General features: G+C 34.9%; 1 protein-coding gene across 10 annotated transcripts in view; it reads right to left on the bottom strand.

Moving 5' to 3' along the window:
• Positions 1-15,094, bottom strand: part of AOPEP (aminopeptidase O (putative)) — a 404,684-nt gene that overhangs the window by 112,608 nt on the left and 276,982 nt on the right. For 5 of the 10 annotated variants that reach the window (XM_072414967.1, XM_072414964.1, XM_072414965.1 and 2 more), the window contains one exon: positions 2,320-2,436. The exons of 4 other annotated variants lie outside the window; for them this stretch is intronic. In XM_072414967.1, coding sequence (XP_072271068.1) covers positions 2,320-2,436 — 117 coding nt within the window. Of the gene's footprint in view, positions 1-2,319; positions 2,437-15,094 lie in introns of those variants that run through there. One more of the 10 variants, XR_011921334.1, reaches the window with a different exon arrangement.

Below are 15,094 nucleotides of genomic sequence, written 5' to 3'. Positions count from 1 at the left end.
ATTTAGACTAACTAAAGAGGTGGCTCAACTTTTACTGCAAAATTCTAGTAAGGGGAACACACCTCCCTTTTTACCTGTCTTTGCATCATCTTGATTCTGCCCTCCCATTTACCCCCCAAATTTAAAACATTTCCAGGTCCTGTCACTTTCACCTATGCCACATCTCAATATTCCACCCCCACCTGTCCCCAGAGACCACCAAACTCCCTGTACACACTCTTATTATTGCTCGTCTGGACTACTGTAACATCCTCCTCTCTGGTATTCCACTAACCTGACTCTCTTCCCTACAATCTATTATGAATGCTGCATCCAGACTCATTCATCCATTCCACCACTCTTCTTCTGCTGCACCTTTTTTTAGTTCTCTTCATTGGCTTCCATTTCACCCTAGAATCAAATTCAAGCTTATGTGCTTTGCCTTCAAATTCTTCCACAGTTCTTGTCCCACTTACCTTTCTGACCTGGTAAAAAATTACTCCCCAAGCCGGTCTCTTTGCTCCTCCAATGACCTACTACTGACTTCCTCACTCATAACCTCATCACACGCACGGCTCCAAGACTTTTCTAGAGCTGGCCCATCTCTCTGGAATGGTCTTCTTCATCCTATCCGGCTTCTTCCCACTTTCTGCTCCCTTAAAAGAGCACTTGAAACCCATTTTTTTTAAACTTTCATCTTCTGTCTTTTGAAACCATCACTACTTCCCATCACCACATATCTCCCCCCTCCTTTTATGTGTTACTTCCCCCACCTCCTAAATTGTAAGCTCTTCAGGGCAGGGTCCTCTCCTCCTGTGTCACTGTCTGTATTCGTCTGTCATTTGCAACCCCTAACTAATGTACAGCGCTGTGTAAAATGTTAGCATTATATAATACTGTTTAATATTATTAAAATTAATAAAAATACTAATAAGTGTTTTCATAACCTTGATGTTGATTGCAAATTAGTTTGCAGACAACAATGACAGAATTGATCACAAATGTGATCACTGTATTGTTTGTATTATGGAAATAGCCAGTTCTAAAGTATTCCGGGACCTATACAATAAAAGTTGTACTTCATAATCCTCTAGTCTTTTACTCATATTTATTTTCATTGTGTCATTAAAAATAATTTCACAGCAAATATAGGAGGGGGCCAGGGCCTGTTATATTCCAACATATTTTCATAAGAAGTTTCAGTTATAATGTGAAATATATTTGTGTAATAATAAATGTATCTCTTTTTGCTCCCAAAGTCCTGTGATCTACCTTTAGAGCCCATTTAAAAAGTAAAATGCACACATGTAGAATATGTGCCATGAGCCTTTATAACATAATGCCCTGAGCAGCAAATCCTAAACCCATACTGTCACAAAGGCAGCAGGGATGTTTTCTAAGACCTGAGGAAGTTTAAATTTTTTCTGAAGTTTGATATTAACTTGTTTTTCCCCCTATTTGTTTGATATAGTATCAAAAAGGATTGCTGGGGGAGGTTGGTGCAGCCCCAAACTAGAAGCATGGTGGACTACTGGTACACACTGCTCCAACTAGGCAAATAAGTATAATTTCAACAAGCAAGTACCAAGATTAGATGTATAGCGCATCCAGCTCAATTTTTTTTCTTTAAATCATTAAGCTTAAACAACCTAAAGCCGACACTATATCTGCATCAATATGCCCTTTTGGGTGGGTCAGGTTCATCTGTCCACCTTGTATTGGATTCAACAACTGGAACTAAAAGATTCTGTCATTCTAAGATCATTCTACATCATCAATGTAAAATAAGTTTACGCTATACCATGTTTCAATAAAAGGACAATAAAATGCAGGTTTATCTAGGTCATGGATTGGCAATAGCAGACTGATGTCCCTGGCAATAGAAGGCTGCCCTTGGTTTATTATCACTATTTTTCAAATGTAACTCACAAAAGAATTATGAAGGATAAACACTGAAAAAATTGTTAAAGACACATTAAGTCACTGCCATCTATAGCCTTGGAATTTTTTTAAAAAAGAAAACTTCTGCAAAAAAAAAATACTGGATGACCAAACTAAAATACATCTTTTAAGTTGGAAGTGATTCAACACACTAATGTCTGCTTGCAGCCAAAATGTAGATTTGGTTACAATAAACCTTTGCCTATACACATAAATAAAGGTAAACATAGGCCCTTACACCAACGAGTTAATAAAAAATAATACTATCCATATACTTCCATTTAAACTTGTTAACCTCAGAGTATTTGCATTTGACCATATACAGTGTGCTTTTTATTTTCTGGCTAACAAAACACCTGGTTTTCAGGTTCATATCTGGCAATAGGCATCTGTTCTTACCTCTGCATCATGTTCCTGCAGGCTGTAAGTTGCCTTCAGACATTGCAATGTTTTGGCACATAAAGTATTTTTCTGCAACAGCAAATCTAAAAGCAGAACCAGCTGATCTGGGAGGATCTGTGAACAAAAACACTTTTGTTACGGGTGTTTTTCTATGCAGCATGAAAATTCATATACGGCAATCTCGAATGACTCTTTCAAAATGTCATTCAATATTGTTCAGGGGAAATAAATCATGTATATTAAAATTAACACTGCAAAGAGAAAGCCACTCAGTTGTAGTATAATTTATCATAGAAAGGAAAACATTCAGCACTAAAAGTTACACACTACTTGAGCTATTTCATACATATAATTGTGACATATTTTACAGCTCATGATAAACTGTGGGACAGCAAAAAGATCCCTATTTTGTAAGAAATCTAAGGTGAAAAACCTGACTAGGGTCTAACCCACATATACACTGCATAGCATCCTGTCCCTGCTTTCCAGAAAAGGACTAATTCAAGGTAAAATACATCTGCAAATAGAGAAAGACACCATACTTCAACAAAAGCATGCCATACCACACCATAAACATGTGCATTTCCTTTATTCTTTTTTTTTCCTTTTTTTATAATTATTATTATTCATACCACATACCACAAACAACTATTTCTATACACTAAGCATTTTCTTTTTTGGAAAGCTGTCTACTAAATAAAACATGTACTATCAAAGACAAACTTTGGAAATTTTCTATCAGCCACAGAAAAAAAAATTAGAAACAGGTTTAAAAACTAGGCTGAGGAAGAAAGGTATCCTTTTCATATTCTATTGAATTTGACTAACAATTGCTTGTTTACACTGATTTTCCTTGGTACATTTAATAATATAAGGTTCATTTCTTTAAAATTGTCTTATTATTCGATTCTTTTATGTCTCCATAAACCATGTGTTTCAGCCGTTAGGGAGTTATAGGGTATGACCGCTTAGACTCAGACTTGTAACAATGGCAGGCCTCTAGGTATGTTACACCTTGTCAATAAAAGTTACTCCTAAACACTACAGAATTAATATTTAAAAAACAGATCGTTTTGCAACCAGTCCTTAAATTTCAACTGTTAAGGAGAGAACATTTTATGCTTTAAACATGGCAAATCTTGTACACAATACAGTGTTTCCTGGTTTGATAATGAGGTGTATTTTTAAAATTCTAAAATAAAATCATAAGTTTTCAAAGGATAACACTGCAGACAAAATATGAAACAAATCTAACACATGTTTTTACAACGCTAAAAAAAATAGAATGGGGTACTTCCCTCTGAGGTGATAAATAACACATCATATTATATTTCATAACTTTGACTAAACAAGTGCAGACGTTATCGAGGGTGTCCCAGTAATACTTTGGAGCAATGACTTTCTTGTATGTATAGTTTAACAACATATTTCTGATAATAATGCAAGTTATTACATCAATAACAGACATTACAACTGAAATCTAAGCAGCTTTTTAGTGGTTACATTTTACAAAACATATCTAAAACATCATTAAAACAGACTACAATAATAACTTGTTGCATGCCAAACCTTATAGGCAAAGTTTTACTAACAGAAATAGAAACCAAAGTCTTACAAAAAGATTTAAAACGACGGATGGATGGATGGATGGATGGATGGATGGATGGATGGATGGATGGATGGATGGATGGAACGACTGGGGTGCAGGAATACAAATTTAAGCAATTATCAACTCCAAATCCACACTGAGAAAATAATAAAGTCTTCTGTCATCTTGTAAAACACTCACAATACCAAAGCCTGATGTCATAAAGCGCAAATTTGTTCAGATTGACGCACAGAAAACTTTGACATGGTAAAAATTAATTTTAAAGTAATATTATAAAGAAATAAAAAAGTCTTTGCTTTTACACTACAGAAATGTGTAGTTGAAGGACATGACCCATCTGCCACATAATAGGAGACAAAGAACACCCACGCAGATACAACCTGTCAATCCAAACATTATGGCCACACGATTAATGCCAGGTTCTGGGTGGGTTCAAATGGGAAAAAAGTTGATTACTGACCTTTCCGTAGGCATGAAATGTGACACAAGTCTGCACTTGAACATCCCCAGCACCACCACCAACAGCAATAAACCCAGAAGTTGGGATCATACAAATTATGCTACAGCTGGCATGTCGAATATGCAATTTGGTTCAGCTTGCAAATTGAATGAGGGCATTGAAATCCTCCTCAGAGAGAAAATGTGCTGTGGACTAATGCAGCAAGCGATTATTAGTGGCGTGTTTTCTATTATTACTCCATTAGCACGCTGGGATCTGTGCCTAAATGAGGCATACTTCCTCCCTGATGCCATTTCCTTTTATCCTGCCTGTAGTCTAAAAGCAGATCAATGGGAGTAATACGTATGATGTAACTTCAATTTACAGACACTGCCTCCCTCTTTCTCATAGTTCAGATAGATCAATTCTTCCCAAAAATGGTTAAGAACTGCTTAGAGATCTTCTTCTATGAGAAAAGGGTTCTCTGCTATCTTTATCCAAGTAACTACAGCCAGAAATGTTTATACTGAATTAAAGAGGGGAAAAACGAAGAACAAGGAGGCACAGGCTTGAAAATACTGGCTACATTTCAATGTAAACAATGCACACACATGCAAATGCAAATGCACATACATTCTGCAAAATGACAATATACTGTACAATAAACATCTGCATGAAAAGTCATACATAGTTACTGACAACGCTCTGAAATAGTTTAAATTAGACTGCAAAAGAAAAAAAAAAAAGCATCACATAATATTTTTGCTACTAGTTTGAAAAGTTTTTTTTAATTTTTTAATCGAAGGCTGGTAATACTATATTATCAGCCAAATGTGCCCATCCCACCACTTTGAAAAAAAGAATACCATATTCTCAGTCCATGACAATTAAAAGAAATTGTACTAACCCTGATGATTTTGAAATACAATCCAAAGAACTAAGAAATAGACTATTAAAGAGAGGCTACAGCCATAGGCTATTAAAAAAGTCTTATCAAAAAGATAAAGATGGAGAGAGAGGAAATCATTTTTAGCCAAAAAAGGAAGAGCCGTCCATAACAAGAATTATAACTAAATACACACAAGAACATGATGCGATTCAAAAAAACCTACAAAAAATATTGGCCTATTTTGTTGGAAGACCCTATCAGCAAATGTATTGGCAAATCCCCATTAATAACATATCAGAAAGCTCCGTAATTAGGGGCAAACTAGTAAGTAGTCATTATGAAGCTTCAGAAAGACGACAAGAACTTAAAGGAACCAAATGTTGTGCTAAATGTAAGGAATTTAAATGGATCTATTAACCAGGAGATGAAAAATGTACTCTTCCAAAAGGTGTGGACTTTCAAAATTGTAAACTAGTCCCATGTTAAACAGAGGGTGTGGTTTACTTGGCAATATGCAGTTGCAAGTGTTACCACATCAGAAAAATGAAACGTAAATTTAAAAGGAGAATTTATGAATGTTTATTGCATAAGAAATGGAAAAAATTACTACATCTTTAAGTCACCACATGGGCCTTAGACATAATTTTAATGTTGATGAAGTTTTTAGCTCTGGATAAAAGTAAAGGAGACTCAAGGGGAGGAGATACAGATAAGCTACTGATACGAAAAGAGATCAAATAGATATATAATCTTAGAGCAATGCATTATCCAGGACTTAATGAAATGATCAATTTCAAATGACAAAGGGGGGAGGGGGGGGACTGAGAGAAATGTGAGGAATTTCGTCTGTAAGGAAAAAAACTTTTTTTTTTTGTATTGATGCTTTTGGTGTTTGATTTTGTTTTTATTTCTGCAATTGTGATGATCTATTTTTAAAAAAAGCTTTTTTATGGGTGTGGTTAGTTTTATCACTTTTAACCAGAAAATTGAATGTGCTGACTCGATTATTTAACCCCTCTAGGGGTAAAAATATTAAAGATATAAGAACCGACGGTGCTGCTGTAATTTGCTAAAAATTAAAAAATGTTTTTTTTTTTTTTTTTTTACAATGGGAGCAGCACTGCAATGTTTGGAACGCTTATTGGGGTGCAATCCATAATTGGCACTGTTCATGCAAGATAGTTGTCCCTGGAAAGTAGGCACCTATTGTTGCCAAGGTAAAAAAAAAAAAAAAAAAAGAAAAAGAAGAAAAGGCATTAATACCCATAGCAAAGATGAAAAAAGACAATCTTTAAGTTCTTACCCCCCCCCTCCGAGTCCAAGTCTTTTAATTATCAACTTGCTTTAGAAACACAAAAGTTGGGACTTCGTTACATTTGGAAACTCTTCCATCAATTTTACAAATCATTTCCAGTGTTTGAAAATGACCTGAGAAAGCTATCTAGAATTACAAAAAAATAAATCACAGGAATCACAATAAAATTGTAAATATAAATATATACCTACATTGAAGAAGTTGTATTAATGAAGAAAGAAAAAAAGGCACAGACTAGCAGCATGGATTAGGATGTACCGTATTTTTTGCCGTATAAGACGCACTTTTTCTTCCCCAAAACTGGGGGGGAAAAGTTGGTGCGTCCTATACGACAAATGTGTTATAAAATAATTAAAATAATATACTCACCCGATCCTGCGTGTGTCTCTTCTCCTCACTGGCTGCATGCAGCGTGTGTCTCCTCTCCTCTCTGGCAGCGCGTGTCTTCTCTTGGCTGCAGTGAAAGAAGCTGGCACAGCGCCCCCTTCTGTTCCCTGTCCTAACTGCCGTACAGTGGAAAAAAAGCACAGAGTGATCAGAAGGGGAATTTGAATGACACAGAGTGATCAGAAGGGGAATTTGAATGACACAGAGTGATCAGAAGGGGAATTTGAATGACACAGAGTGATCAGAAAGGGAATTTGAAAGGCACAGAGTGATCAGAAAGGGAATTTTAATGGCACATGAGTGATCAGAAGGGGAATACCGGTATGAATGGCACATGAGTGATCAGAAGAGGAATAATCTTTCAGAATCTTTTTTTTCTAGATTTTCCTCCTTTAAAATTGGATGCGTCTTATATTCCGGAGCGTCTTATACGGCGAAAAATACGGTATGTCCTGAGCTACATGAGGGTTAACCATAGCAAAGAGAAGCTTAGGGTCCTATCAATGAAAAGAAGCACTAATCAAAATGTTTTTATTTCTTTAGTTCAAAGATTGAATATCCTAATATAAAGAAGAAAAACTAATTGTAATTCTGCATCTTACTTCTGCTAGAAAACATTATCTGCTGCCAACAGCTGCTAGTTTCTTCATTATACTTGTACTACATAGCAAAAACATACACATTTGCAGATTGGAAGCTGCCATTGAAACCTTTTAATGAACAGTACAAACTTTCTTCATTAATGCTTGTTAGATATATAAAAAAAATTCTGTTCATGATTCCTGGTTTACCTAAAGGCCAACACTACAGAACGAAGGGAATCTGTCGGATGTACAGTTTCACAATTGACAAATATGTTGCTCCCAAAAAGAGAAGCACATACATAGGTTACCATATATACAAGGTTATAGGTTCTATAAAATTTGTTCTATTGGTACAAAACAAATGACAAAAAAAATATTGGAAATATATTTAAAATAGTAATATTAATAGTAAAAGTCCAAATCCAGGGGTCCCTTTAAACTTTTATTACACCATTTAGGATATTTTTACCCAACTTTGTCAGGGCGCAGACACACCAGAAAGTAAGCAGTATTACACTAGGTACACAATGAGAATTTAAAAAAACAAAGCCTCTAATGTTAGGCTAGATATGGCTTTAGGTATTGCTTATCCCAAATACCACAGCTGAGATAACGAGTAAAAAAAAAAAATAAAAAAAAAGGAAGAAGCTCCTATAGATGTAATTAGAAATAATTGTCAATAAATGCCAACTAGATCTATTTTTTTGGAGACAATTTTTACTGGGTGAAAAAGTTGAAGTTCAGTGTAAAAAATAAATGTGAGCATTTCCTAAATGGTAATGTCAAAATAAGCAATATCTTTCATAATGGCAGCCAGCTGTGTCTGTCCCTTTGTTCTAGTGTAAGAAATGTACTAATACTGCTCTGGTTTGCTCAGTAATAAAGGTCATGTGATGCTATTTATTGTGAATGTGTTTGAAAATTGCTAAAACAAGCTGGAAAGGAAAAAATTTATGTTGGTTAACCCTGGCATAGCACAGTAGACCAATCTGTAGCTCTCACTTGACCCTCCCTGCCTAAAAATATAACAATCCCCTAAAATGAGCCATTAACACTAAACCCCTACATTTAACTTTTGAAGCAAGCCTTTACCTTAACCTTGAAAACCAACTACTAAAATGTAAACCTTACACACAATACTTGAACTTCAGATTAATTCCTTATCAATTACCAAACCTGTCTCCTAAACCCCAACAATATTCCTTATCCCCAAACAATCTCCAGTTTACCAGCTTCCTTAACGCTAAGATTTACAAACTATAATTTTTTCAAAAGAAGACTTTCTAAATGCCTACAAACCTACACGTTTACTTCAGCGTTTTTTTAACATCCTTGCTTATCTGCGTTTAAAAACACCATCACACAAAAAACTTACAATGGACTTAACGTTTATTTAATATAAAGATTTCTTTTATTTACTGCTTTTTTAAATTTTTCATACTTTTTATATAAATATATAATTTTTTCATAAATTTTCAGTGAACACATATGGTTCATATACATTATGTACATTGTGTTGACAACAGGATGTGATATGCCAGTAAAAAGAGCTGTTCATGCACATATTGGACAGCTGTTGTATTTAAAAAGGATCGGAGTATAAAACTCACCTGTACTTAACGGAAACTTGTGAGAAGTTGAAAAAAGAAATTTGGAAGCTGTTCCTGTTAACTTGGCCTTCTGAAAGTGCTGTTTGCCTAGGTGTCATGCCAATGTTCTGAGATTAATTCTTTCTGAGTCACCGACACGGAACAAGCATAGAGACCTAGAGTTCAGATTTCAATAGCAGTATCTTGTTACAGGGCATAGGTTTAAAAAGTACTAAAATTAGTAAAACTGATCTTTGTAACAAAGTATATATAGTCTTTAATTTCGGTCTGTTCTCTAACTGAACGCTTGCGTTATGCTTTTTACTATGTTTGCATATGAAAAGTAGTTGGCTTGTACTTGTACCCACCCCAAAGCTCCTTGACCAAATCCTTTCTTTTGTCCTAAATCCTTAATATTGATACAGATACCACTCTGCTTTTTAAAAAAAAATATTTTTTTAATTAAAATACTTCATAATGAAGCACTGAGCGCCCAGAAAAATGCTAACAACTCAGAAAATGTTTCAATAAATACAGTGTTCTGTTTTACACGGAAGGCTAGGGAATACATTGTTGCTATACTAAAGAAATAGAAAAAACTAATCCTGAGTATTTTAATATTGGTCAACTGGCAGTTTATTGACTGTTAGTTTACTTACAGCACAGCACTGGCTAGTAAAACTTATAGGACATTTTTTCTTAGAAATACAAGTGTATTATACTTGTGCAGATACTTTAGTGAACATCATAAAGAGCTCTAATGAAAGGTTCCTTTCTACCATACACACAACATATGTCTAGAACATTGAATGGCTGACCATCAACAGATGGTCATGTTGCGGTTCAAGCATCATAAATGGGTACAATATCTATCAGGGAAATTATCATGTATAGGAATATCTAATACCAATGAAAAAATACTTGTAAAGTAAGGAACAAAGTCTGAGGAATATTATATTAGCACAACCAACAGATCCAGTCATGGATAAAAAAAGCTGTAAATTAACTAACGCTTATTGTATTATTATTACTATTAACTGTTAAATGTACATTTTCCACTCTGCAAGGACTGCACAGGTATTAACACAATTTTACTCTAAAAATTTAAAAAGCAATTTTTTTTATATAATCAACTAAGCAAATATATGTGTGTAATTTATCAGAAAGATTTAAAAAAAAACTCCTATTAAATAACAAAATATGTCTAAAAGTTAAACATTAAAACACAAACTACATATACAGAAAAACTGAGCTAAAGGGCTAGAACATGCTAGAACATATAAAAAAAGGATCGGTCTGAAATGGAAGAAAAGGTGTCGTGCTAAGGATTTTTCTTTTGGCACCAGTCATTTTTGTCTAATTTCGGTGGATGTATGAGTCTTTGTTGCTTCCAAACAGGGCATTTACTGGAATCGTTGTCATTCATTATATACATAAGTGTGTTTGTTTTTTATTCTTATGTACATATAGTAAATTACTGTGAATACAGCACATCATGTTTTTAATTTTATTTATTTATATTTTATCAAACCTTTTTAATATTACTATTCCCAGTACACAATAACTAAGTACTTCACATATGACACTGAATTTATTATATATCATAAACCAGTGGATGGGCCAGGGAAGACATATGTCCGTCAACGAACACACATATCATAAGCAAGCAGACATATAGCACATTCAAAAGACATCAATGCAAAACTGTGGATTGAAAACAAGATCCACCAATGTAGGGAATAATGAAAGATAAATGTGTAACTTGCACTCTTCATTTTCCACCAATGATGAACTTGTAGCACAAGGGGGCCATTTTATAGACCACTAATTGCTTTTGGCATACTTTCATATTATAATACCTAGAAATCTTATAATTTCCTAACAGTTTAAAACCAATTAATGCTAGGTAAATCTGAATGTTGTTTGTTACTACACAGTTAATCCAGTCTTAGCTATTGAATAGGGATTCCAGTTACTAATGCATAATCAATGAAGATCTACTTACCAGACTGCAGACTCTTGTACCTGACCGTGTCTGCTTTCACCTGGGTTGCGCTCACCTGCTTGCACCTTTTATGTCAGCACTATTCTGTCATTCTGTGCACCACGGATCAGGTGTCCACTCCCATTACTTCACACCAATCATATTTCAGCTCCACCTTAACACTAAAACAACACTTCTAAGGTTTACATTTCCACCCTATAGTTTTCATTTTTATAACAGTGTCTAAAGACTTTGTTCTTTGAGCCATCAACTCTCAACATGTAATTATTTTAATGAAACAATTTGGTTTTCTATATTAACCCCATGTTCTTCGGACAAGTGAGGCAACAGCTTGCTGTGCAAGCTCCAGAAAATTGATATGTCCAATAAAATTGAAGGAAATCATAATATTTTCATGCTTGCTTTATTTTTTAAACGTGTAACCCCTGAGGAATTCACTCACATTCATTCAAAGAATGAACATTGTGCTAGATCAAATGGGATTAAAGGCTTTGCATATTTTAATTTTGTAGGTTGTCCCCTTTTAACCCAGAGGGTATGAAGACCTGTAGCCTTTTAGGGACTACATATCCAAAAGACATTGACATGAAACTCGAGTTTATAAATACATGGTAAAACGCACCATATTGAATACATCTTTTTTTCCCCCTACAATTTATTCCAGACACAAGAAACATCCAGCATATTCTCTTGTAATAAAGTAAAGTATACTTCAGTCTAAGATGGCTGACTTATAAATCAGATGTACTAAATAACCACTGTCAATACTTATGTATCAATACTTATACTTATGTCAATACCTATGTATCCACTTAATGTAATACAATAAACTATTTGTGCCAAAAACCCTGCTTTTTCTCTTGTTCTTTATTTTAATACTTTACTTAATAAGGGTTGGCATTTAGTTCTACAAGAACTGATACTAAACTGCAACCACCACTAACACTTAAAATATTCTACCACTGTCAATACTTATAAAGAAAAGTGATTTATTATCAGACTCAAGAATTAATTTAAAAGAGAAACTGGCAATTCCCCAGAGGTAGTTGAAAAAGACCCATCAGGAAACAATAACTGAGGATTATAAAGCCATCATAAAGCATGCTTAGTGGAGCAGATAATTAGCTGTGTGTTTTCTAGTCTTCTTTTGTTAATACTCTTATTTAGTTTGCACAACTAAAACTGTCAGTTTTGTTTTAAACAGCTTTTTTTTCCTTGCTGACCTCCAAGGGGGAGTGGGCAAGGCTTCACGTGTGATTTAAGACACTCATTTTGAGCTTGCTCACTGTTTGGCTTGTGAAACAAAAGGACTTTTAATCAAGTGGAGTTAGAAAAAACAGGAGTCTGATAACAAAAGGAGTTAAATCCTTATTGTAACCACAAACTAGAAGTAAACGTTTATAACTCCTTGTAAACAAACAAACATTGTTACTGGGAAGATGAGTGGTAGCAAGGTGGAAGGTTTGGTTCAGTGCACAGTCTGCCATATGTATGCACAAATGGAGCAATAGCTCCTAGATAAATACCGCTGTGACAGATGTGTGCAGGTCGCCTTTCTGGTATCTCGCATTAAAGAGCTGGAGAAGCGCATTGCAAAACTGTCTCCCTGGTGTCCAGAGACACAACCCGCCCACTTCCCTGAGCCAGGGATTTGTATGGGGGATGTGATCCATGGATCTGGCCAGTATATCCCCCCCCCCCGCAGGATCCTTCTCCTAACCCCGCTAGGGGGGAAAAGGGGGAAAATTTTCTTGCAGACCACTGGTTCGCGACTGCTGGCCTAAAGCACTGGTTTCCATTTCAAATAAAATGGCTACTTAGTAAAAGTTCAACAGTGTTGGATAAGGTTAGGTTAGGAAAATGAATATTAGGATCCTTATCCTTCTATAGCGCTCATTTAAATGGTGACAGTAAGATCTTATACGAGTGCAATCTGCAAAGTTGTAGTGAATTAGGTTTGATGTATGGGGTGTAAGTTACTGTACAAAATGTATTTGTCCTGTAAAGGTAAAGCTATCATATAACACTGGAATTCCAAGTAAACCATAGTAGCTACTTTACCTTTCTGAAACACCGCCATTTAAAAAATAAACCTATAATAGCAATACATAATGCTTTCAGATTCCTACATGAAGTTATATGAGCACCATTATTCTTTTCAAATGAAATACAAATACTTATATTCTTACTATTTTTGCTTCATGCAAAAGTGTAAGCAACCTTTACTTTTTCCTTAAAGCACAGGAGGTCATCCTATTTTTGTTTCAATCGTTTTTATTAAGTTTCAACAATATAATAACACAAAAATGACAAGTACAGAAAAGGAGTATTCGTAAATACATAAGAACAATATAACATAAGTGTCAATTTTTCATACAAATACTGTTGCAAATAGGGGCTGGGAACGACTATAGGGAAGGTACTGGGAGGGGTATGGGAGAAACGTAGGAGAGAACAGGGAAAGTAAAAGAAGGCCTATAGGTCATCCTATTTTGTATTTATTTTGTATATATATATGCATCCTATTTTGTAACAGGTAACAAGAACAAACCCAGTATAAGAAAGTGTAGAACCTTTGATATTCATATAGCTTTTAATGAAGAGACAATATTCTAATTGTATTCTAATTTTATTAAACAGACTTAAAAAAAAGGTTCTATTTACTGGTATTCATAGATCGTAAGCTATTCGAGGCAGGGTCTTTAAAAATCCTGTTCAATATTATTAATTGTACCTGCACAAGGGTGTTAGTTTTGTAACAGCAGGTTTGCTTTAAGAGTAATGGTGTTCCCATGTTCAGTTTTAAAGTTGTGGTTATTCCTTACGTTATTAGGCTACGAGGAACCCCCAGGGATAACCTAATTTAGCATAAGACCTGTGTTTGAGTCCCCAAGCTTCTCAAATCTCCAAGGCAAACTAACAGCACCTTACACCCTAAAATAAACTCCCAAAAGCATGAACAATGCGACATTTACATCAAAGCCATATCTTGAATAATACAGATAATATAATCCTACCAATAGCAAAGAACTGCATTCAGAAATACTGTCATCATAGAACAGGAAGTGTATTAGCACCAGATGAAATTAAACAGAAAAAAATGGTAAAGCCCTAGGAATGGAGTACAGAGTACAATGGAAAACTCTAAACACTGATTTGTACCTGTCCTTTTTGGGATTACTCAGGCCAGACTGAAAGCACACAAGATCCAACATGAGCCAGAGCCCAGCACTCCCTCTGCACCAGGCCAAATACAGATAACAGGACATGATGGAAAAACCCTCCTGATGGATAGACTGATCTGCAGGATTGTGTTGATTCAGTGATTTTTTGTTTTGGGTTTACCTCCTAAATAAATCAATTTCCTGTATTTATTCTCACTTCTAATTCTACAACACATCCCAACACCATGCAATACTGCTGGACACAAGCAATCAACAGCCAATATGAAGAAATATATAATATATGACAAAAACAAAAGGCAAATATAGGTGTGATTTATAAATTATGATCACATAAAAATATGAGTATTTTTTAATATGATTTTGAAAGGTCCTAAAGAAAAAAAATAGCCGACGTCAAACAATTTTATGATTCTGAACAGTGCCTCTGAAATGTTTTGAAATATCTTTGGACTGAAACCTTTTACAAAAAACTATGCAGGGAGCAGGAAAAGGTTCTATTAGCTAATGTCCGTAAAGTAATCTGTGGAAAATAGCTGCATATGTGTGTACTGAGAAAGTGCAAGAACTATAAAAAGCAACAATCAGCTATATTTATTGAAAGCATTCATTCCTAGGAGGGGTATAATGTGATTTTATGTAACATTTCTAACAGGGATTAATTGACAGATATTTTACATCACGCCCCTCTATTCTTAGCAGAAGAGCCATTTGCTGTGCAGCACCAAACCTTACCATATGATCCTAAAATAAAAACAAATTATAAACTAGCA

This window comes from Pyxicephalus adspersus, chromosome 6, assembly GCF_032062135.1.
Source record: "Pyxicephalus adspersus chromosome 6, UCB_Pads_2.0, whole genome shotgun sequence".
NCBI classification, from domain to species: Eukaryota; Metazoa; Chordata; class Amphibia; order Anura; family Pyxicephalidae; genus Pyxicephalus; species Pyxicephalus adspersus.
This window is presented reverse-complemented; position numbering and strand designations above follow the sequence as displayed.